The sequence below is a fragment of the Bombus impatiens genome, unplaced genomic scaffold (genome assembly GCF_000188095.3).
Source record: "Bombus impatiens unplaced genomic scaffold, BIMP_2.2 scf_0382, whole genome shotgun sequence".
Lineage (NCBI taxonomy): Eukaryota > Metazoa > Arthropoda > Insecta > Hymenoptera > Apidae > Bombus > Bombus impatiens.
Window position 1 is genome coordinate 451,542 of NT_176801.1, and position 22,000 is coordinate 473,541.

Sequence of the window (22,000 nt, forward strand, 5' to 3'; positions counted from 1 at the left end):
TTGTGCATTGGTACCCCTGTTTAAAGCCACATATTGGTAAGACTTCGTCATTCGGTTAATTTAATTTTCAAAAGGTAATTACGATTTACCATGTTTAAGATCGAAGCAGTGGCCCGTTAAGAATTTTACTGTGTTTTGTATGCATTTTTGAAGGGTTTAATTTATATATATAAAGTAAGTTCACACACAATTTTTAAGTTTTATACAATATTAAATGTATCTAAAATTACCAGTAAATACTTTTAAAATGCTAAGCAAAATATGCTACTGTTTGTTATGTATCCAAACAAATGATTTAAGTGTCGTTTATTTATGCAAGTACAATCTAATTATATTCATAATTTATTTATTGAATTACTAGGTGAAAACGTAATAATGGGAAATTATGTTAATAAGTTTTTTCCTCATAATACTGAGGCTTATAACAATAAAATGGAAAAAGAAGAAATAAGATGTCCATTATCTACTGATGAAGTAACTCTTGAGACAGACATTATGGAAACTCCACCAATAGTCCGTAAAACATTAATTGATCCTAGATCAATAACAAGTGGAATAAATCGTACACCAATAGAAGTAATTTTAACACAAGTTAACATATATTTTCACAAGTTGTATAATAATACACAATATATAAAATTTGTAATATTTATAGGTGAATTGTACACCACTTGGAACAAATAAAAAAATGATATCAGCAATGCCAAAACATTTACAAACTAAACAGTATTTGGAAACAGATATAGATAAAATAATGCTATGTTTAACTCCAATAAAACATTGTATGCCAAAAGTAATAGATATTCCAAAAGTACAACTGCCAACAATGGTAAATTATGTATATTATAACATGGCTTAGAAATTGTATTATTATCAATAATTTATAAGGCTCACTTAACTATTTTAGGAAGATAAAGGTATAGATATTCCCTCAACACCAACAACTAGTAATTTAAATAATGAAAAGGTAATTACTGATATAGAAAAGGAACGTTTTAATATCTTGGGACTTGATCCTCGATCTCCAGCTGCGGATTTTGACAGAACGCCAATTTTAATGCCAAAATCTATAAAACGTTTAAGAGCAAGGTCTCAAGAATTTTTACATAGAGCTGGTAGTTACGATACAGATATATTTTATCCAAAATTTTCATATTGTGAAACATCATCACAATGCAATGTTACTGAAGTACAGGCTTCACATAGTTTAGCCACAACTGATGTAAATTCTTTGAATTCAGTCATTAGTAATTGCGATAACAAATCCAAATCACCTGAATCATTATATTCTAGTCCTTCATCTGGAAATGAATCTACTTCAGTGAATGGTGAGAAATTGTTCTTAATAATTCAAAGTTAATTTGTATTACAATATGTAAAAAACTTATTTCAAAAATTTATTATATCTAATAAAGAAATATTTGCATCAGCGAAGGAAGAATTGGAAGATTCGAGTGAATCTCAAAGAATCTCAGGGCAAAACAAGTTCAATGATGTATGTGTGAAGAAGGATATAGAAGAAAAGAAAACATGTGTTACTAGCGATGAAATAATTAAAGTATGGAGAGATTCATTGATATTGGATGAGCCTCAAGAATTAAAAACAAGTGAATTAGACAATGTACAAATTATTGAAGAAAAAGTAGCACAAGTATCTAAAGAAGAAGTAATTATAACATTTGATGATGATAATATAGCAAAACTAGCTAATTTTGAAAGTGAAAGAACTAAAATAGATACAATTAGAAAAAAGAAAAAAAATCTAAAATCAGAAGTGAAAATTCCAATAGACGAAAAGAAATTTTCTAATTCTATTAATAAAGATGGAAGTGAATCTACAAAGGTACTTAATAAATTATTTTGCAGACATGGTAGTTGCAGTATAGATATATTTTTTCTAAAATTTTCATATTATGAAATATCACAATTGAATGTTATTGAAGTACAGTTGTTAACAACAAAGTTTTAAAATTCAGTTATTAATGTTTATTATCACAAATCCAGTAAATCGGAATCACCACGATTTATTCGTTTATTTGAAAATGAGTTGGTGGATTTTGAACCAGCAAAAACCGCGCTGAAATAAGCACAATACAACTATGATTTATAATTGAGTTGTAAAGGTGCCGACTGAGAGTCGACCGAAATTCGAAATCTGACCATACAGCCACGAGTTTGAGTCCCAGTCAATCGAGCGCGACTCTAAAATATAAATGTTTATGCTCTATTATAAAGTTTTCATGTTTTATTTTCAGATTCGAACTCCTCTCGGAAATCGTTCAAATAATGGACAAGTACAAACATTATTAATAAAATCACCACAACAGGTATTTAGGAACAAAGGTATTACCTCAAAAATATTGCAAGAAAACACACCACCACACAAGAAACATACTACAAAATCGAAATTAGCTGGTATACAGTGGGATCCAGATTCGACGATTATCATTTAGGGTTTTATTAATTTTTTATAATAGGACAAATTTAGACATAGTTTATATTTTTTATATATTTTAAACAAATTCAAATAATTGTAAAAATTAATTATAAACATAAGTGTTATTCGATTGGAATAGTGCGTATCTACTTGATGTAAAATAAATAATCCTTTGAATAAACTTTTTATTATTTGTCTTGATATAGAATCATGGATTTTCCTTGTTGTTCATTTGCATCGCTGCTCGTACCTGAGATTTGGCTTTTTCAATTGACAATTGCAGATTTTCGCTTGGTTGTACTAACTGGGTAACACTAAACAATATGATAATAATAATTTGTTATGAAAGTACAATTAATACAAAATGCAATATGTAATATACCTTGGATCTTTTATTACAATCCTTTTTTTCTCATTTTCACTTTTTGGTATTAATTTAATAATTATATTATTCCGAGCCTTCTTTGGATTAGAAAATATATTCTTATTTGAAGTATCCCATTTTGCTATAGCACTTGTATCGACAATTTGTGGCTTGACAACTCTAACTTTGAGATTATTATTAATAGGCTGTCCCTTGTAATTTTTTCTTTTGTTTCTTACACAGTCCAATTTTGATGTAGTTTCTTTAAATTCACTTGCTTGAGCAATAATAGCTTCAGTCGGATAATAGGGACTTTGCAATGAATTAGATGCAGTATCCGCTTGATATTCAGATGATGTTGATGGTAGACTAGGTTCACATATTGGCCTTGGATCTAGACTTTGTGGTATACCATCATAAATAGAAAATAATGTTTCTCCAGGATATTGTTGCCAGAGGCGCTCTTCTGTCAGTGGTAAAGCAGGTGTTCTTTTTCTTCTATTATACTGTTCTCTAAAAGTTGTTATTCCATTATAATAACAAGCCAAGTCTTTTATGCTATTGCATAATTTGTTTACATACTTTGGAACAAATTTATCAGTATTTGGATTCAATATATCTTGTTGATTTTTTCTTATACGTATAGCTACTTCTCTTCGACGTTGAAGGAGCTTAGCTCTAGTTTCCGAGACACTTTCAAGTTCAGGTGCATAAAAAACATGTAGTGAACCTCCATAAAAATTTTTGCCATCAATGAATCGTTTTGCTATTCTATATAATGTATAATATAAGACACAATGACATGGATTATTTTATTACCAAATTACAAAAATTCAATTATATAAAAGGTATTAGTGAAATATGAAAAGGTATGAACCTTGCATTTTGTATACGATCATATTGTATATAATATGCTTCTGTAAATTCCTCTGTGGGATAATCAGACACTACATGTATCTTTCTAATATTACCATAAGGTTCAACAAGCTTTCTCACTTCATCACCTAATTGGAGTTTTGGTACTCCACATATCATTAAGTGTTTTGATTCATCATTTATTGTATAAACCTGTTACATAGAGCTAGAGTGTCAAGGAAATATTACAAACAACCAAAAATGATAGCAAATTATGAAATAAACTACGTATTTAAAATAAAATTATTTGTAAACTTAAATTTGTTATTATTTAAAGAAATTCATCGTGTGATTTATGAAAATTGTATTCAATTTTATAATAAATGATATATACAATATGAGAAAGTAACTTATAAAATATTACTTATTACTAAGCATAATTTTATATATGATAGGATACAAGTTCACAATGCTACCTTCACAGACGTCAATCTTTTCCCTTGTCTATAAGGAGGTCGTGTATGACACAATTTTTGTTGTACGTGATGAGGAAGCTTTGTTATGACGCATTTATCATCCATGATTTATATTTTTTTTTACTATATTCTTTTACAAAATTGGAGTTTTTTAAATATATGTAGTTATAATTAATTTTCTAATAAAATTTCATATATTTAATATTTATATTTATTATTGTTGTTGCACCACTTTACATTTTTGTACGCAAGAATGCTAATTGTGCTAAAGATGCTAACTTGGCAACTTATAACAGGTGGCTCTTTTTACGATAGTAATGAAACATGAATTTTTATTCTTGTGGAATTAAATAAAATTAAATAAATATAGTAATGATAATAAAAATTTTATTAATATGTATCTTAAAAATACAGAAATCAGATAACTCAAAAAGGTAACATTCAGGTATATTAGATATGATGTATGAAATGTATTAATTTCCTAGAATCTCTAAAATATCTTAAAAATCCCTATCAATTCTTAAAATTTTTAAATTTTCATTATAAAAGTGAAACATTAGGTTAATACGAATATACTTTTATCTATTCTATATATGAAACGCTATTAGTTAATAAAATTCTATCATAATATATACATTACAGCAATTTATCAAAATCACTATCGGAAGTGGATACGAATGAAACGGATGTGATCATCCAAATGAGTAATGGCGTCCATAGTATATAGGGGACATATAATTTTCTCATTGTTTGCTCGTGTGTGTTTAAATTTACATCAATATAAAGCGTGAAACCAAAAATTATTTCGAAAATAATATAGTCATTTGAATACATATATTTCATCATATTACTTGGAAAACATTTTTTATACAAACGGTGGAAATAACAAGTGATATTGTGTATAATATATATCAAAAACGTGTTAACGTTCGGATTCGATAGTGAATCTAAGAACGTAAGGAAGTATTAAGTTTTTAGCTTGTGTCTTATTCCCCCACCTGCAGAGTTGTAAGCTATAAAAGATACAACATTAAAGCGCGTGTCGCATCCCGAAGAACAAAAGAGAAGGATGGAACGAAAAAGAAAGGTGCGTTTCGTCTCGGAACCACCCAACCAGACTCATCAGTAGGCCTTATGCTCGCAACCCCTGCCTTAATTGCACGGGATATTAGAACATATAGAGAAGAAAGCCGGAGTGAAGGAAAGTTGCTAGACATCTAACGGCGGCGGGCTGAATTATCGCCACTCGCTCGATCCACACACGTTCGGGAGATGTGACAAGCGTTTTACAGTGCAACAGCATCAAAGAAAATTTGTTCACAATTAATGAGCAGGTTGTTTATCAGTTTTTGTAAACAAGCTTCACTTTGCATTAGGGAAATGTAGAATTTTTAATAAAGTTTGTCGAATTGGTTAGCTTCTCTCGAAAAATAATTCGTATAACCTTTAGTAACATTCCGATTCCGATAGGTTTTGTACTCGTTCTTAATTATTATATATTTCATTGCTATACTATATGATTAAAGGAAACTTGAAATTTACAATAATAAAGATAAATAATGCATGAAGTATGTTTCTACCAATAGAAATCGGTATTAGATTTTCACATATTGTGAAAGTACAGTTTCTGTTCGTTTATATTTGAATGTTGTAGATCTCTAGTTCATCAGAAAATGTGTTAAAACAACCATAGTATTATTGCTACTTTATTGAAATTTAAATAGTCTTTTTAAACATAATAAATAGAGCAAATAGTTAGGTCAGACTTCTAAGTTTTTCCATTTATTGGATAACCCAATAGAGTATCATATACCATATGTGAATTGAATAAAAATAATTTGAAGAATATATAAAATATAACATTAATAAAGATTAAATAATGTTAAACTTACTTTATGGAATAATAATAAGAAACATATTTTGTGTTTATTTACAGAATTAACAACTGCTGTTATGTCTGCAAATACTCAATTTGCAAATCCTCCACCAGCTATAAGTTTACCTAATATGTCTGTTCCACCTCCTGCCACTCCAAATTTATCAGCTCCACCTCCTAATTTGACTACAATAAACACATCTGGAAGTTATCAGCACAGATACACTAATCATAGAGATGGAACAAGGGGTTTCTTTAAACCATTCAGACCTTATCATGCACCCAAAATTGTTGCGGCTGGCCAAGATACGTTACAAGATGAATTTGATGGCAAAAGACTTAGGAAATCTGTTATGCGTAAAACTGTGGATTATAATTCTGCCATTATAAAAAGCTTAGAGGTAGGATTCTTAATTTGGTTTGCAAAGTTTTGTGATATCAGTGATGAATAGTGTTATTACATATTTTATATGTAGAATCGAGTATGGCAGAGGGATTACAGAGACAGACGCGCCCTACAGCCAGATGTGATGTATTACCCTGATCTGCTTCCACCACCTAGTTATGTTGACAATCCTATAAATGCAGTCACCACAAGATTTGTGAAGACTGCAACAAATAAAATGCGCTGCCCTATTTTTTGTATGGCTTGGACACCAGAGGGAAGACGCCTTGTTACTGGTGCATCTAGCGGAGAATTTACATTGTGGAATGGTCTTACCTTTAATTTTGAAACTATTTTGCAGGTATTTTATGCCCCTTATTATAGTTTAACAGTAATTAAATATTTCTGTATATTATTAATATTGTTTTGTAATTTATTATCATCATTTGTAACTTTGTGATTTAAATAAAAGACTATATGTATAAATAGGGAGCTTTGGACATAAATAGGGACCAAAACTTTAAAGCTTGAATGCATTGTATTACTTTTTGTGTAGAATGTATACTAGTTTTAGATGCATTAATCAAATATTTGTTTTTGTCTGTTTAGGCACATGATAGTCCAGTGAGAACAATGGTATGGTCGCACAATGAGAGCTGGATGGTCACAGGAGATCATGCAGGCTATGTGAAGTATTGGCAGAGCAATATGAACAACGTCAAGATGTTTCAGGCGCACAAAGAAGCGATTAGAGGACTCAGGTATACCATCCACCACACTAGTCCTTACGTCTCTTGCGCCACTGTTATCGATGATCCGTCCATCCTTGCTGTAGTTAAGATATTGGACATGACTCTCATTCTCTTCCTCTTCTGGTTTTACAACATTTTTGTTTTAAAAATATTAATTCTTGTATGGGTACACAGGTGATTTCTAAAATTTTTCATAAATTGTATTTGAAAGATTTCCTGATATATTAGATGTATGGTGAAGATATTCTCAAGTTTTGAAAAATTTCTGTGATATAAAGTCTGTGATGAAAATACATTCCCTATACTACGTGATGACATCCGTGTTATTACAAATTGATTTTCTTACTTTTTTTTATTAAGGTTTCCTATATATATATATATATTTAATTTTGATATTTAATTGTGATATAAACTATGAGGCTCTATATTTAAAAAAAACTTAATGTGCTATAATACTATCATAAATGTTGTTACAAGTAATTCCAGTTATTTTTGCTTAGTTTCCCAAAATTAATAATTTTTGAAATTTTTACATCTTCATGTATCTTAATAATATCTAAAGTTGATCAGCAAGGATAGTGTAAATTTTTCTGCCAAATATATTGTACGTGTGTTAATATGAAATTTATCAACTGTATTCATAGAGTCTTAGGGACCTAAATAAATTTACATGGTCCACTAGATTACAGTAGTATGAATTTATTATTTTTATATAGAAAGGTCTGAGACAAAAACAAAACAAATTGTAGGAAAAAAGAAATTAGGTCCTTATGGCTCATAGTTTATGGAATTTATATGGTCAGGTTATTAGGTAAAATGTGTATATTTAGAATGAAGAATAAACAAACAAGAAATATACAGCAATACCTAGTCGAGATTCCCATGGAATTAAATAAAAATAAATATCCTGTGTCCTTCTTTACATCATCCAAGTTTTCAATAAAGTTAAATAAAGGCAGTTACAGTATCATATGTCTCTGAAAATAAAAATAAAGTATTTTCTCTTTGGTCTGTGTCACTTGTGCCCTTTTGCAGATAAGAGAGAGAGTAACAGAGAGATATAACGAACTTCATGTACACTTCGGACATTTTTTTTGTGCAATAAATGTTGAACTTTTGAAAAAATATCAATCTTGGTATATCACTCGGTGGTCATGTGGCATCAAAAAGAGATTCTACTTTCATGATAATGGAACAGTTTGTTGCTTGATCAGCAGTGAATTTTGTTTGAGTGCCAGATATGACTGTCGAAGATGGTTTTTTGTTTATTTACAATATTTACACATAGATCTTCCTTTTATTACTGATGTTTGTCTATTCCGCGAGACGAATTCAGAGTAAAAGCCCACTACGCGCATTCTTAGATCACATATATTATCGTTATGTGAATAATTTTTTAAATTGTCCTGAAATTGAATTTCATTCGTGTATTTTTACGCGGTCCTATACACGTTTTTCGCACACATATAGCATATATTTAACTCAAAAAATTTCATACACATGAAGAATTTTAGCAAACATATAATAGTCGCTTGTTATGTATCTGGTTTAAGTAATTTTTTGAAAATTATAATCCTTTATAGGTTTGTCGGTTGATTCTAACTAACTTCTACATGATATGTTTAGGATTCATCAAGGATGCATGTGTAGACATACAAATATGTAATTTATTTAGCAGATGGTACCATAAAAAAAAAGAAAAATATTTATAGTATTCTTTGCTTGTTTCTTTGCATGTGTAGTATCTATTTAATAACCAATGACAAATCAGTAATAAATGTAAGCTATTATATGCTTTAACTTCAATTTCTAATGATCATATTTTGATGTCATATCATAATAATGTCCGTAAGGTGTACCATATGCCTGAAATGTTCTATTGAATATTAATAAACTTTTCATATTCTGTCTCCTTCCACTTTGAATATATTGCAGTTGTATAAGGATAGAACTTCAATAAAAGTTAATAAAGCTCAACGTGTAATCAATCTTTCATCATACTATTCTATTATCTAATATTTTATACATGTGCCTACATGGGATAATAATTACCAAATATGTATTATACATTCCATAACGTTGTAATACTTGTTTCATTGAGAAAATTCTCATTGTGAGCATTTGCAAATAAAGAATCGCTCTATAAGTACATGACAGCGTATTGTTTGAATATAACATTTCTTTTTGGGTGGGTAGTTTCAGTCCAACGGATCACAAATTGGCAACATGCAGTGATGATGGAACAGTCAGAATTTGGGACTTTCTTCGGTGTCATGAAGAACGAATTCTCAGGGGTATATATTATATTATATTTTCTTTTATTATATTATATTTACTCTTTAACATTAGAAAACAATATTTTTATTTACATTTTATTTATTAATTAATTGTGGTTTCAACGAACAGCTCAATCATTAATACAAACTTCAATGAATTCAATATTCATATAATTGTTGTTTAGGTCATGGTGCTGATGTGAAATGTGTGCACTGGCATCCACAAAAAAGTCTAGTCATCTCTGGAAGCAAAGATAATCAGCAACCGGTTAAATTATGGGATCCAAAGACTGGCCAGTCACTCGCAACATTACATGCACACAAGTCGACAGTAATGGATGTTAAATGGAATGAAAATGGAAATTGGCTGGTAACCGCGTCGCGGGACCATTTGCTCAAGTTGTTTGATCTTCGAAATTTAAGTCAAGAAGTTCAAACATTTCGTGGTCACAAAAAAGAAGCTTCTAGTGTCGCGTGGCACCCGAGTCACGAGGGTCTATTTTGTAGCGGTGGTAGCGATGGAGCTATTTTATTCTGGCACGTCGGGTACGCTTTCCGCAGTTCTTAATCTTATTTTTTAATCTTATTTATTACACATTACTCACACTATGATTAATTTTTAGAGCCGACAAAGAGGTAGGTGCGATAGAACAAGCTCACGACAGTATAGTTTGGACGTTAGCTTGGCACCCGCTGGGACACATCCTGTGTTCCGGTAGTAATGATCACACTTCAAAGTTTTGGACACGAAACAGGCCTGGTGATTTAATGAGAGACAAGTATAATCTCAACACTTTACCTGCAGGATCGGCTGGCGTTGATGATCATGAAATTGGTACACAATATATTATGCGAATAATCACAATAATATTGTTATTAGTATTAAGTTACTGCACAAATTATGTCCGCTAGAGTGAATCTTCCACAAATTAGATTTACCATATCAATTTATGCGAATGCTACTTTTATAAAAGTCTTTAGATTTATCATTAACAAAATAACTTGTTGCATTTTTTACCATCGGTTCGTAATTCTTTGAAAAGATGCAAATCTAATGAAAAACTTCCGGACAAAATTTATGTAATAATTTCACATTTTAAAAAAAGCGAATTTTGAATTTTTTTACTATTGTTTCGATTATTTCATAGCTGATGAAGCAGCTGTAATACCTGGTATGGGGCCAGAAGATAGAATCAATGCCGATGGCGAACCAGAAGACAAAAGCGGTGGTATCCCTGGCTTGGATTTGGATCATGCAGTCGACGAAGGAAAGAAATTCGCTAACAAGAAAGTTCCATATAGCAAACCAATTCCAAGGAATTTCCAAGCTCAATGGAATGAGATGGAGGCTGAGGATATGGAGCAGGTAGAAGCTCTAAATGCATTTGTGAATCAGTTGATCGAAACCACACCAGGAGCGGTACCATTGAATGAAGTGACACCTAATGGTATTATATTGTACGGAAAAATGATTCCTGTCGAACGTAAGCATTATTTATTGTTAATGAGAACATTCAGTACTGTAATATTAAATAAAATTCTAAGATTATTAAAATCGTTGCTAATATTGCAGCCGGTTCTAAGTTAGCAGAAGCAATTAGCAAAGGAAATGATGCCATAAATAAACTAGTATTTTCCGGAGAAATAGAAGAGCTACGAGACGTTGTGGGACCACCAGATAACATGGACGATTCAGAAGAATATTTGCAAGACGACAGCGAAATAGATTATTCCAAAGTTCCCGATATCGAACTTCCTCCACCTTTACCCAGTTCCAAATTTGCACAGAATCCTGAATTGCTGAAAGCGCTGAATCGCGGTGGAAAGCGGAAATTCGATCAACTAATCGGTTGGAGCGACGGTGGAGCCAGCGACAGAACATCGAAGATTCATCAACCGGTCTTTGGCGGAGTGATGACGGAAGACTCACAATCCAGTGATACCGACTTAAGGTACACGGGAACGAAATCAAATCAGCACTCCAACGAGACTAACTCTTTCCACAGTGGACAGGACGAGGATCTCAGGAAACTTCCTCATGGTGAAAATGCTCGAAATGCGAATCGCGATGAAGATTTACGGTTTAACATCTCTAGCGGACCTGGAAGGCCCAGTTCACGTTCCGATTACGACGTAAGGAGTAATTACGCGGATAAGGACTTTAGAAGTTCGCATGGATTCCCCTTGAAGAAGTCTTTGGATAACGACATTTACGATGACAGAGATCGGGACGGTAATTCGCGGTGGGACGATGAGAAGTCGATGAATGATGGTCCCAGAAAAGGGGATGGTGGTTTTTCAGGGAACTTTGATAAACGTGATAACATGCCGCTGGCTATAGGCTCCGGCATAAGTAACAGCATACCTCATTTAGGCAACAGTATATCTCACATGTCGAGTCACCATAATATGCAAAATATTAATCCCAACATGACCCCCCCGATCCAAAGTTTAGTACCACATCCAAATATGTCTCAGCATCCTATGCAAAATAAACCGCTGCATCCTGGTATGCAAGGAATTGACGGTCCAATGCACATGATGCACCATCCTAACATGCATCCCGGTTTTGGTCCTAACGGACCACCACCCGGAAACTTTGGCCCTAACTTTAGACCGCCAAACGGTAATTTCGGGCCCAATCAACACTTTAGGCCGAGCCCGTTACCTCCATTCGGACCAAACCAAGGACCATTCGGTAATAACTTTCAAGGTTTGCCGAATTTCCGGGGGCCGAACTCAGGCCCGCCAAATTTTGACCGGCCGGGTTTTGGTCCTGGTTTCCGCGGTCAAAACCCCGGGCAGAACCCGCCAAATAATTTTAATTCGAATTTTGGTAATTTTGGAAATAAACTGGGACCTAATCGTGGTATGAACCGAGGTCCCAACGACAATAACATGGGAAGAATGGGAAGGAGCGGTTATAGTAATCGTGGTAGAGGACGTGACGGCGATCAACCACGAGGGATTCGAGGAAGAGACAATTATTGAAAAATAATTATTCGGGACGGAAGTATCTGTATGTTATGTGTACGTTAACATACTGCCGTTCGTTTTGCACGAATAATTCAATTGTTCCGTGCTGGGTTGTACAGTTGATCAATAATGAATTCTAGACCGTAGAACGGCGGTATCCCATAAAAGTATCGCGGGTGTAAAATAACGGCCCATATCAGACACGTTGCGAGCCACTTTATACTCAGTGCTAAAAAAGGAAACTCAAAAGTAGGCGTTCGAGTACAGCATACTTGGAAGAAAGTATATTTTCTTTTTCCGATGAGACTTTATTTGAGGAGATCAATGTCCTTTTTCCAGAAAAAGCGACTGATTATCCATATTATAGATGGCTAGATTTCTAAATAATGCGAGAGATGAATTCGTGTTGGATGCAAGTGAGACTTCTCTTCTCCTCGACTTGTGATACTTGCAAGTGGTGTACAAGCGTGGTGAATCTATACGAAGTCACAGAAATTGTAATATATAAAATATAATCAATGACACACTGGTATAATTCTGATTAAAAAAAAAAAAAAAGAAAAAATGGATTAAAAAAAGAAAAAAACAACTGTTCACAAGCTGCCTTGCGAAAGAATTTTTCTTGTTCCGATTTCGAGAATTGATGAGCGCGCGGGAGTAGGATAGAGAAGCATGTGAAGCATGTTGAACGTTTCATAATTGTTGCTGGTCGTCGAGAAAACTGTGAACCAGAACAGTCTACCTATCAATTATTAATAAAAATGAACTAAGATGCAGAAATTATTCCATGAAAGCTCTATCCCAGATTTAATTTATAGATATTAGACATAGATCTAGCTTAACTATATATACGAATATAGAGACATAGCTCAAATGTATGATGCATAAATATATATATATTTTTAAATTCTATCTGTAATATTTCACCGTGCATGAAATTATATTTGAAATATCTTTTTGCAATGATTCTTATAACTTAATTAGTTAATATACGTTACGTCTATTTCTTTAATGTTCCGTTCATGCTGCCATCACGTTACTTCTAACGTTCGATTTTTTTTTATTTATTTATTTAAATTTTACAATTTGTCCAGTAGGACATGTGGGTGGCTACCCCTAGCGGGGTACCATCTTCGTGTTTGTTAGGTTATATCCTTTGTGAGCTGACGTTCGATGGCTGTGATTTGGCTGTGATTTGGCTGTTATTTCTTGAAGTCGTATAAAATCAAACGCAATGGGTAAAAAAGGAAAAGTAGAAGGCAACAATTTAGGAAAGGCTTTGATTAGGGGCCGTTTCGGTTCATCGAGAAATAAAAAAGATGTTGATTTATCTATGGTAACATAATAATAACCTATTTCATAACCTTTTCATAACCTATTTGTTTTGGTACATACTAAAATGAATTAAACTATAAATATTCGATATTTTGACATTGCATTTTTAATTAGCTTCACACTGCCGAATTAAACGATGGCTACGACTGGGGACGTCTCAATCTTCAATCCGTCACGGAAGAAAATTCTTTTCAAGAATTTCTCTCTACTGCAGAGTTAGCAGGAACCGAGTTTCATGCAGAAAAATTAAACATTAAATTCGTTAATCCAAAAAATGGAATCGGATTACTCTCGAAAGATGAAAAAGCAAAGGTACTGGAGATGCAAAAAAAGAATAAAGCCCTTCTGAAAATACCTAGAAGGCCAAAATGGAATAGTTCAACTACAGCTCATGAATTGCAAAGCAAAGAGAGAGAAGAATTTTTAGAATGGAGACGTTCTCTTGCTATGTTGCAAGAAGTCGAAGAATTGATGTTAACTCCTTATGAAAAGAATTTGGAATTTTGGAGACAATTGTGGAGAGTAGTTGAGCGTAGTGATGTTATTGTACAGATAGTTGACGCAAGAAATCCACTGCTCTTTCGTTGTGAGGACCTAGAAGCATATGTTAAAGAAGTAGATTTTAAAAAAATGAATCTGATACTAATTAATAAAGCAGACTTTTTAACAGAGGAACAAAGACAAGCATGGGCAAAATATTTTACAGATATTAATTTGAGAGTTGCATTCTTTTCCGCGACATTGGCAGCTGAAAAACAAAAGATAAAAGATATAATCGAGGAAGAAGATTGTGAAAATGAACAAGGGAGTGAAGTGGAGGATGATGATAGTGATGGATCTTTGTATACTTCAGAATTTGCTTCAGAAAGCGAATATGAAAGTGCAGATGATGGTAGTAATAATACCATAACTGAAAATGGGGAAGTAAGTTCTAAGCAATCTAATGAATGTAATTTAAATGAATTGAATGATGTAATAGAGAAATTAAGTGAAAAAGATATAGAAGATAATACAAAGGTGAAGAATTCATCAGAATTATTGAGCAGAGATCAATTAGTATCATTTTTCAAAATGATTTATAAGGGTGAGACATATACGAAAGGAATCACAACAATTGGTTTGGTAGGTTATCCAAATGTAGGTAAAAGTTCCACAATAAATGCCCTATTAATGGACAAAAAGGTATCAGTGTCTGCAACACCGGGTAAAACAAAGCATTTTCAAACACTATTCTTGGATAAGGACCTACTTCTTTGTGATTGCCCTGGATTAGTAATGCCTAGTTTCGTTTGTACAAAATCAGAAATGATATTAAATGGTATATTGCCAATTGATCAAATGAGGGATCATGTACCTCCAATTACATTACTGGGTACTTTAATACCAAGGCACATTATAGAAGATCTTTATGGAATTATGATACCTCCACCATTAGAAGGAGAAGATGCTGATCGTCCTCCAACTGCAGAAGAAATTTTAAATGCTTATGCCTGTATGTAATTATGTATTAAGCATGATAGTAATGCATGATAATTTGTATAAGTTTAATAATTTATTTTATACTTTTATTTAGATAATAGAGGTTTTATGACACAGAATGGACAACCAGATAATCCACGTGCGGCGCGATATCTTCTGAAAGATTTTGTAAACGGTAAATTGTTGTATTGCGTTGCGCCCACTACAGCAGAACAAAAAACGTTTCATACATTTCCTCCGCGAAGAAGAATAATTTCGAAAAATAAGCATTTTCCACCTAGAACAGTGCGCGTGAATAAAGGGAGCAAAACTACGTCTGAAGATTTAGATAAAGTATTTTTTCAAGATAATACTTCGAATATACATGTAAAAGGAGTAATTGGAAAAATGCACGGTTTACATAGAATTAATTCAAAGTATGTAACATTATTGTATATTTATTAATTGATAAAGTCATTTTTGTATAATTATTGACAATAATTGCTCATATATAATAATAAGTAATGGAGCGTGTATACGAATTTCGTTTCGAATACTTTGGTAATTATTGTAATTATTTTTTTAGGGATGCAGGATCGATGACAGGTTCTACACAGAGTTTGTTGCTTGAAGGGAAACCGTGGAAAAAGATTAATAAACACTCAAATAAAAAGAAACGCGAAAAAACAAGAAGATTGTACGCTCATCTCGATCAACATTGATTTTACGAATATTTATATTGTATTATGAGAATTGAAGGCCTTTTCGCTATATAACAGCGGATCATATTTTATAATATACAAATCTCTGAATTTATAAGCATATCAGAGACTCATATTGATTCTATGTACTACAAATACATTCTAATAACGGCATACATACACATATAAGAATAGCTTGCTGTTGTACTTATATGCGTATATATTATAAAATTAAAATATTTTATAATTTGTATTCTTTGCTTTTTAATCTTTTCTAATCGTTCTGATACTAGCGTTTCGAAACCTGAACGAATCCAATAATCTTGCTTTTGCATATTTTGTCACGGATTAGAGATACAGTATGAATGTAACAGCAGATTTCTAGAACGATTTCCGTGGAAAGCAATATCTCATTAAACAGCAAGCGCGAATCGAATTCTTACTTGTTACGTAAAAACGGAATTCGCTTCACATAATCTGATTCAGATAATGTGGTGCTACATTTATAGTATATATAATTTAGTCTGCTTTTATAAGTTAAGTCGTTGATGAACACCAAGTTGTTGATATACAACAGGCTTCTTAATAAAAAAGTACCGTGTGTAAGATCGTTCTTGCAAACTTTGATTCAAATTCGTGAAGTAGTTCATCTATATCGTTATCTAAATCTTCACTATTGGCCAGCTGGAAAAAAACAATTTTTTAGTTAGAGAAATAATTGCAGGAGGACTTAAATATATACAAATGCATAAATTTTAATGAATTCTGAAATTACCACAGTGACTAATTCACAAATGAGGAACGATCCAACTGTAGCTTCTTCATGATTATCCTGAATATCAATATTAATCAAATGTACTGGTTGACTATCTTCCTGAGTTCTAGATTCCATACATTCGATTACTTGATCATAAACACGTTCTTCGCATGTGATTAAAATGTCAAATTTGTCCTTGGATAATTGAAATCGTTCTGGTTTCGGTTTTATTCTACGGTTTCTATCTAACATGTGCAACAAACCATTTTGTGTATAGCTAATGTTACAGTTAAGGAATTTTAGTTTCAGTTATTTCATAAACTTTATGATACTTATCAGAGATAATGCGAAAGAAATAAAAATAAAAATAAAAAGATATCTATTTTGCCTCGAAGTCAATGGACTCCTCGTACAGATTTTGTGAAAAGAAGAAAAAAAATTCATTCATTTATTTGATAGAAAGGATACTATTGCTTGTCTTTAGATAAAAGGTCATTGTAGATTTCATCGTACGAAGTTCCAAAGTCATAAATGTTTGGACGATCAGGTGCATTTCCAGGAAGCTTAACTTTATCGCCAGTTCCAAAGGATTTAACATTGAAACCTTTTTTACTGAAAAAGAACAATAAAGTAAGAATTCGTCTATTCAATATTTCATATAATTCATTGTTCGATTGCAATTAAGACTAATTACCTCAAGAAGGCATGAGCTTCCATGCTTCTATTCATATTGCTAGAACATATCACAGCTACGCTGATAGAGTTTGGCGTTGGCATTGTTTCGAATAGTTTAGCGATATAAAAAAAAAAGTCGGAGTATAAAAAAAAGCGTAATGTCACTTAACCTTAAAGATCGTTACGCTGCCTGTCACATCCGGTATATCTGTTAACGTACATAAAATTCTAGTATAGAATTGGTGGAAGTGATTTTTTGCAACGTTAAGATTACAAAAATAATTTGAATCAGTGGTCGCGGAAAATTCTGGAGAATTATACGACTAAAATGATTCTCAAGCGTTTTCTATTTATCGCCTGCTCATAGTAAAATTTGTAATGAAAACCCTATATACACTTTCTCACGTTAGGCAGGTTCATCGTTAAACAGTGACATCTGCGATTGTACGAGAAGTTCAGCCGTTGTAAGCATCGACAGTCAGTAATGCGACAGACGGTGCTGTTTGTGGTAAATGTTGAATTTTTATCGACCAATGCTCGATGACGTCATAAATAAGCTTCGAACCCGCCAGTTTGATGTGCTTCAAGGAAGTCGGCGCAAATTGAAGGTAGAATTAATCACGAAATATTCGGGTTATACGATGTTTGAAAGTTTTGTATAGCGAATTGTATACGCAGTACTTTTTTTGTACATTCTAACCTAATTTGTATACATATACTGTGTAAAGCATACAGAACGTAGTGACATTCGAGTGACTCAAGTTAGTTAACCAAAGTGTTTACACGTGTGTAGCAGATACATTCATGCAGTTTGTATACATATGAGCAACATACACGATGCTAGAAATAAATGCATACAGAGAAATGTGGAAACGTAAGATTTAGGTTAGTAATAGTTCAATATGTGTTTGCTAATTCAAGTCATTTCATGGGATTCGATTGCTATTTATTACATAAATTTGGGGAATATTTGTAGGATTTGTGTAACATTTTATTTATCGTAGAAATTTCAATATTTATATTTGTTCCGAGTGCCTTATTACAACTTTATTTCTTTCGGTATTTTACTACAGGTATATTAAAAAAATGTATCATTTTTTTGTCTGTTTTCTTTTCTGTGTATTGTATCTAATATCTAATAACATCTAATATATATATAATGTTAATTGTCAATATTATTCTAATTATCGATTACATAGATTACAAGAGCGAGTTTTAAAGACATGTAATATCATTTTTTTGAAAATAGGCTTACGAAATGTGAGGCGTCACTTGTAAGCAGCCTATCGAGAAGGAAGTGTACATGCGCGCGCGCGCTCGTGTGTGTGTGTGTGTGTATGCGCGTGTGAAGAAGAAACGAACCTCTTTCGGACATTTTTTACTATGAAACCTGTCAGAGCAGTTTCAAGACGACGATGCGGTGAGTTCAAAATCAATAAATAAAACAGTAATTCGCCGGATAAAAACGTTATCGTGTGATATATTATAATTTTATACCTACACATATGTATAAACATATTGTATAGTCTCGGTATATTTCGTTTTGACGCGTGTGCAACTGTTCTTGCTTAATATTAATTTTTACATCGATATTTCTCGAAAGCGAAATTTTTATAATTTGGAATGGAACATTTGTTTCAAACCATAAAGTCTTTTATTGAACAGGAATAATGCGAATTTTATTGTGTATTTTAATATTTTAATAGCCTATCGTTTATTCCATTTTTTAAATTTACGGCATGATAGTAATATAAGTAATAAAGAGATAAAAATCCATGGAAAAAAAATATCGAATGAATTCGTGGTTAAATCACGCAATGTTGTACGACCGCAAATTTGTTTGCAAAATCGTGAAATAACAAGCGTCGTCGGCAATGAAAATTGTGGGTTCCGGGCTGGAATTAAGGCGGAGTTGGTATCTCGATCTCGACGAGACTTTAATTTTGCGATCGACTAATCCTTCGATCCTTTTTCATTTCTAAACTCTTCTTTCAGTGAATTTTTTTTTTTATTTACCAATCACTTACAATTGGAATTCAGTTCTAAAAAGTTGAAGAATCGACAGATTCGAAAAGTTGGTAGCTTGAAAGTCTGAAAATTTAGAAATTTAGAGATCCAAGAACTTTGAAATTAAAAAATCTCAAATTTATAGGTAAAGCAATCGAGTATCGAAATATGCTAAAATTAAAAAGCTCCGATACTCTAAAATGCAAATATGTCTATAAATTTAAAGAACCAAAAATTCGAGTATTTAAATTAAAAATTTCAAGGATTCTGAATCTTTCAAACGTTTAAGCGTCGAAACGTTGCATGCACTTGTTGAATGTTCAAATCGTCGTATTTTAAGCTATTCAATGACGATTTGATTGAGAAATTGTCGTTTGAAAAGCGTCAATTGTTGCGACACAGAAACGATCTTCAATCTGCATTCGTCTTTAAGTTCGTTTCTTCACCGGTTAGCTCTGTTCATCCCGGCTGGTTGCTGCAACTCTTTTCGTCGTCTCGTCGTTGAGCAAACTGGTCGACGATTGTCGAAACCAATTTAGATCCGCGACTCGTCTTTTTCTATTGTCCTCAATGGATCTCGTTACCCGCATACTTTGTGCTTTTACCATGAAAGGGAATGTGTTTCTTGATCGTTCAACGTGTGACTCGAATAAAACAAATTTCGAAGAGAGACGATTACATTACACTAGTATTACCAAACCTACCAAAACGATCGATTTAACATTTCTTTTTCTTTACAAATATTCACAAATATACATACTTTTAACAATTAATTTAATTATATATTTATCGGGGTAGAGAGGCTGTCTATTTTAACGATTATGGGCTAGATATTAAATATAATTAGACTACGGATATTTATGCGATTTCATGCCAAATTTCATGCAATTTATTCTTATGAATACAACTAAAGAAACGAAATCTAGGTAGAAATCTGTTTTACCCACTAGGTTAATACTCACCCATTGGTGAATATTCTACTTTATATTGTACACGGTTTTGCGATCTAACCGAAATCAAACCGAAACTATAGGGATACATATAAAGATAGAGCGTGTGAGTGAACTGAAAAGCGATTCTATAGGAATAGAAGGTTGAACTCTACATAGAGGCCCCTTGTGTCCTTGTCTGATGACGTATGCACATTCGTACAGTAAATATGTAAGCGTAACACCGATCAATGAGCGGCGCCAGTGTGCATGCGTTAGCGGATTAGACCAGAACAGAAGGGGTCTCTATGCAGCGTTCTCTTTCTATGCCCATGTCGCATTCAGTTACACGGTAAGATATGACTCGCGTACTCTATCTTTGTATCTCTATGACCGAAATCGAACTGAAACTAAACTGAACCGAAACCGAACATGGGTAGAATATAAAACGTCGTTTCTAAATAATATAAAATCGATTATTTTAAAGTTATAAAAATATTGAATTTATGCTTTAACCTTTGTTTTCTGTTATTTGTTTTTATTCGGAGTCATCCATCGTACTACGGTTTTAAACGTCGATATGTAATTTTTACATGTTACACGGTGAATTTACTGAGACGACTGTCGATACTAAGATCTTTGGAACGTTTCGTTAAAACGAATTAATACCTCTTTATCCCCAACGGATGGTAAAAACCATCGTTAATGGATGTCGAACGAGGTACAAGATGTCCGCGTATATTGTACGTACATACTAGAAATATTATAAAGATGCCAGTCACGAATCTAAATTGAAAGAACCGCGCTATCGGAATGAGGGAATCTTGCGACGCGTGTTTAACGAGTCTGAACAGTTTCAAACAGCTATCTTTTTGCTTTAATAAAATCGCAATAAAAGGACACGAACTCCTTTCGTTTCCTTAAATTAAAACGCAAGAAGGAGAAATTCATTTTTCAATCTTGAAATACAAACGTTTCTAATTTCTACTAAAATTTAGCAGTCTCGCTCGTGGCAAATCTATGCTACTAATTATTAGACGAATAACACGTCAAACTATCGACTAAAGATACAAAAAAATGCAGTATTGTAGCATAAAAATAAAAATTTAGGACAGGTCGTAAGTTTTACGCAATTTTTATTCCGCGAATAGATAGTTGGATAGATAAAAAATTTCTATTTGCAACAGGAACTATTTATTCTTTCCATTTTCCATTATGATCCAATCATATCTTACCGCTCCATAAACTAGCATCGTAGATTAAGATGGTATTAATGTGCAACAAAACGTTGGACTAACTGTTGTTACGTACGCTCGTCTTTTAACTCAAGGTTAATGTAGAAGTAAAAAATTCGTAACCGAAGGTTGTACGATTGCGTGCGTGACACAAGAGTGATGTAATTAAACCAAAAAAAAAAGGAAAACAGGAAAAAGCAAATGCCTCGAGAGAGGAATTTCAACTTTGCTTAATTGTAAGCGAAATACCATCTTTCTTCTAATAGCCTCAACTCGCGTTGTTTCGCTTCGATCCTCTTCGATCTTCGTTATTTCGCTCTATTTTCCACCAATTATATTTAAGTACACTGTCGACCATAAATAACGGGACTTTGTTAACTCTAAATCTAGCTTCGATAAAATTGTACTAAATCTGTATAGAAATTTTCAAAGCACGATACAACCTAGTTTTCCTTGTAATACAAGCGGTCGATAAGTATCAAGTATATTCGGTAATTACAATACTC

The 22,000-nt window shown here is 32.7% G+C and overlaps 6 protein-coding genes across 11 annotated transcripts in view; 4 read left to right on the forward strand and 2 right to left on the reverse strand.

The window, feature by feature from the left end:
- Positions 1-25: 25 nt before the first annotated feature.
- Positions 26-2,490, forward strand: LOC100748645. 2 transcript variants are annotated; one of them, XM_012386299.3, is made up of 6 exons: positions 26-174; positions 362-576; positions 656-829; positions 908-1,328; positions 1,416-1,843; positions 2,256-2,490. In XM_012386299.3, the coding sequence occupies exons 2-6, from the start codon at positions 376-378 to the stop codon at positions 2,451-2,453; spliced, it is 1,422 nt and encodes a 473-aa protein (XP_012241722.1). In that variant the 5' UTR covers positions 26-174; positions 362-375; the 3' UTR covers positions 2,454-2,490. The 2 variants fall into 2 exon arrangements, with proteins under 2 accessions (XP_012241722.1, XP_012241724.1); XM_012386301.3 differs by having other exon boundaries at positions 27-174; positions 1,431-1,843.
- On the reverse strand, positions 2,226-4,540 carry LOC100748767. 3 transcript variants are annotated; one of them, XM_003489924.4, is made up of 5 exons: positions 4,133-4,540; positions 3,679-3,869; positions 3,384-3,572; positions 2,820-3,314; positions 2,226-2,751 (listed from the first exon to the last, which is right to left on the reverse strand). In XM_003489924.4, the coding sequence occupies exons 1-5, from the start codon at positions 4,235-4,237 to the stop codon at positions 2,646-2,648; spliced, it is 1,086 nt and encodes a 361-aa protein (XP_003489972.1). In that variant the 5' UTR covers positions 4,238-4,540; the 3' UTR covers positions 2,226-2,645. The 3 variants fall into 3 exon arrangements, with proteins under 3 accessions (XP_003489972.1, XP_003489971.1, XP_033176900.1); XM_003489923.4 differs by having other exon boundaries at positions 4,117-4,538; XM_033321009.1 differs by having other exon boundaries at positions 3,679-3,882; positions 4,117-4,268.
- Positions 4,541-4,812: 272 nt separating this feature from the next.
- LOC100748166 lies at positions 4,813-13,173 on the forward strand. Of its 2 annotated transcripts, XM_003489918.4 has the most exons (9): positions 4,813-5,466; positions 6,069-6,409; positions 6,485-6,754; positions 7,003-7,154; positions 9,342-9,439; positions 9,607-9,967; positions 10,045-10,256; positions 10,570-10,905; positions 10,995-12,412. In XM_003489918.4, the coding sequence occupies exons 2-9, from the start codon at positions 6,086-6,088 to the stop codon at positions 12,410-12,412; spliced, it is 3,171 nt and encodes a 1,056-aa protein (XP_003489966.1). In that variant the 5' UTR covers positions 4,813-5,466; positions 6,069-6,085. The 2 variants fall into 2 exon arrangements, with proteins under 2 accessions (XP_003489966.1, XP_024223793.1); XM_024368025.2 differs by lacking the exon at positions 4,813-5,466 and having other exon boundaries at positions 6,086-6,409; positions 10,995-13,173.
- A 169-nt stretch (positions 13,174-13,342) lies between these two features.
- LOC100748527 (large subunit GTPase 1 homolog) lies at positions 13,343-16,141 on the forward strand. Of its 2 annotated transcripts, XM_012386272.3 has the most exons (5): positions 13,343-13,451; positions 13,573-13,733; positions 13,847-15,224; positions 15,306-15,627; positions 15,777-16,141. In XM_012386272.3, the coding sequence occupies exons 2-5, from the start codon at positions 13,632-13,634 to the stop codon at positions 15,910-15,912; spliced, it is 1,938 nt and encodes a 645-aa protein (XP_012241695.1). In that variant the 5' UTR covers positions 13,343-13,451; positions 13,573-13,631; the 3' UTR covers positions 15,913-16,141. The 2 variants fall into 2 exon arrangements, with proteins under 2 accessions (XP_012241695.1, XP_012241694.1); XM_012386271.3 differs by lacking the exon at positions 13,343-13,451 and having other exon boundaries at positions 13,561-13,733.
- Positions 15,909-17,741, reverse strand: LOC100749325 (RNA polymerase II subunit A C-terminal domain phosphatase SSU72). Its single transcript, XM_003489928.4, has 4 exons — positions 17,343-17,741; positions 17,117-17,260; positions 16,667-16,925; positions 15,909-16,575 (listed from the first exon to the last, which is right to left on the reverse strand). Exons 1-4 carry the CDS (start codon positions 17,423-17,425, stop codon positions 16,474-16,476), a joined length of 588 nt encoding a protein of 195 aa, XP_003489976.1. The 5' UTR covers positions 17,426-17,741; the 3' UTR covers positions 15,909-16,473.
- A 938-nt stretch (positions 17,742-18,679) lies between these two features.
- The window catches only part of LOC100749530, a 65,618-nt gene continuing 62,297 nt past the window's right edge, over positions 18,680-22,000 (forward strand). The window contains exon 1 of the mRNA XM_024368027.2: positions 18,680-18,743. The gene's annotated coding sequence lies outside the window, so the exon portion shown is untranslated. The remainder of the gene's footprint in view (positions 18,744-22,000) is intronic.

Excerpts from the sequence above, each read along its gene's own strand:
- LOC100748767 (XM_003489924.4), bottom strand. The coding sequence starts at position 4,237 with ATGGATGATAAATGCGTCATAACAAAGCTTCCTCATCACGTACAACAA. Across the intron at positions 3,870-4,132 it reads AAAGATTGACGTCTGTGAAG|GTTTATACAATAAATGATGA; the intron begins GTAGCATTGTGA and ends TCTATGTAACAG. Across the intron at positions 3,573-3,678 it reads GATCGTATACAAAATGCAAG|AATAGCAAAACGATTCATTG; the intron begins GTTCATACCTTT and ends TACATTATATAG.
- LOC100748166 (XM_003489918.4), top strand. The coding sequence starts at position 6,086 with ATGTCTGCAAATACTCAATTTGCAAATCCTCCACCAGCTATAAGTTTA. Across the intron at positions 6,755-7,002 it reads ATTTTGAAACTATTTTGCAG|GCACATGATAGTCCAGTGAG; the intron begins GTATTTTATGCC and ends TTGTCTGTTTAG. Across the intron at positions 9,968-10,044 it reads ATTTTATTCTGGCACGTCGG|AGCCGACAAAGAGGTAGGTG; the intron begins GTACGCTTTCCG and ends ATTAATTTTTAG.
- LOC100749325 (XM_003489928.4), bottom strand. The coding sequence starts at position 17,425 with ATGCCAACGCCAAACTCTATCAGCGTAGCTGTGATATGTTCTAGCAAT. Across the intron at positions 17,261-17,342 it reads GAAGCTCATGCCTTCTTGAG|TAAAAAAGGTTTCAATGTTA; the intron begins GTAATTAGTCTT and ends GTTCTTTTTCAG. Across the intron at positions 16,576-16,666 it reads TTTGTGAATTAGTCACTGTG|CTGGCCAATAGTGAAGATTT; the intron begins GTAATTTCAGAA and ends GTTTTTTTCCAG.
- LOC100748527 (XM_012386272.3), top strand. The coding sequence starts at position 13,632 with ATGGGTAAAAAAGGAAAAGTAGAAGGCAACAATTTAGGAAAGGCTTTG. Across the intron at positions 15,225-15,305 it reads AATTTTAAATGCTTATGCCT|ATAATAGAGGTTTTATGACA; the intron begins GTATGTAATTAT and ends ACTTTTATTTAG. Across the intron at positions 15,628-15,776 it reads TTACATAGAATTAATTCAAA|GGATGCAGGATCGATGACAG; the intron begins GTATGTAACATT and ends TTATTTTTTTAG.
- LOC100748645 (XM_012386299.3), top strand. The coding sequence starts at position 376 with ATGGGAAATTATGTTAATAAGTTTTTTCCTCATAATACTGAGGCTTAT. Across the intron at positions 577-655 it reads TAAATCGTACACCAATAGAA|GTGAATTGTACACCACTTGG; the intron begins GTAATTTTAACA and ends TAATATTTATAG. Across the intron at positions 1,844-2,255 it reads ATGGAAGTGAATCTACAAAG|ATTCGAACTCCTCTCGGAAA; the intron begins GTACTTAATAAA and ends TTTTATTTTCAG.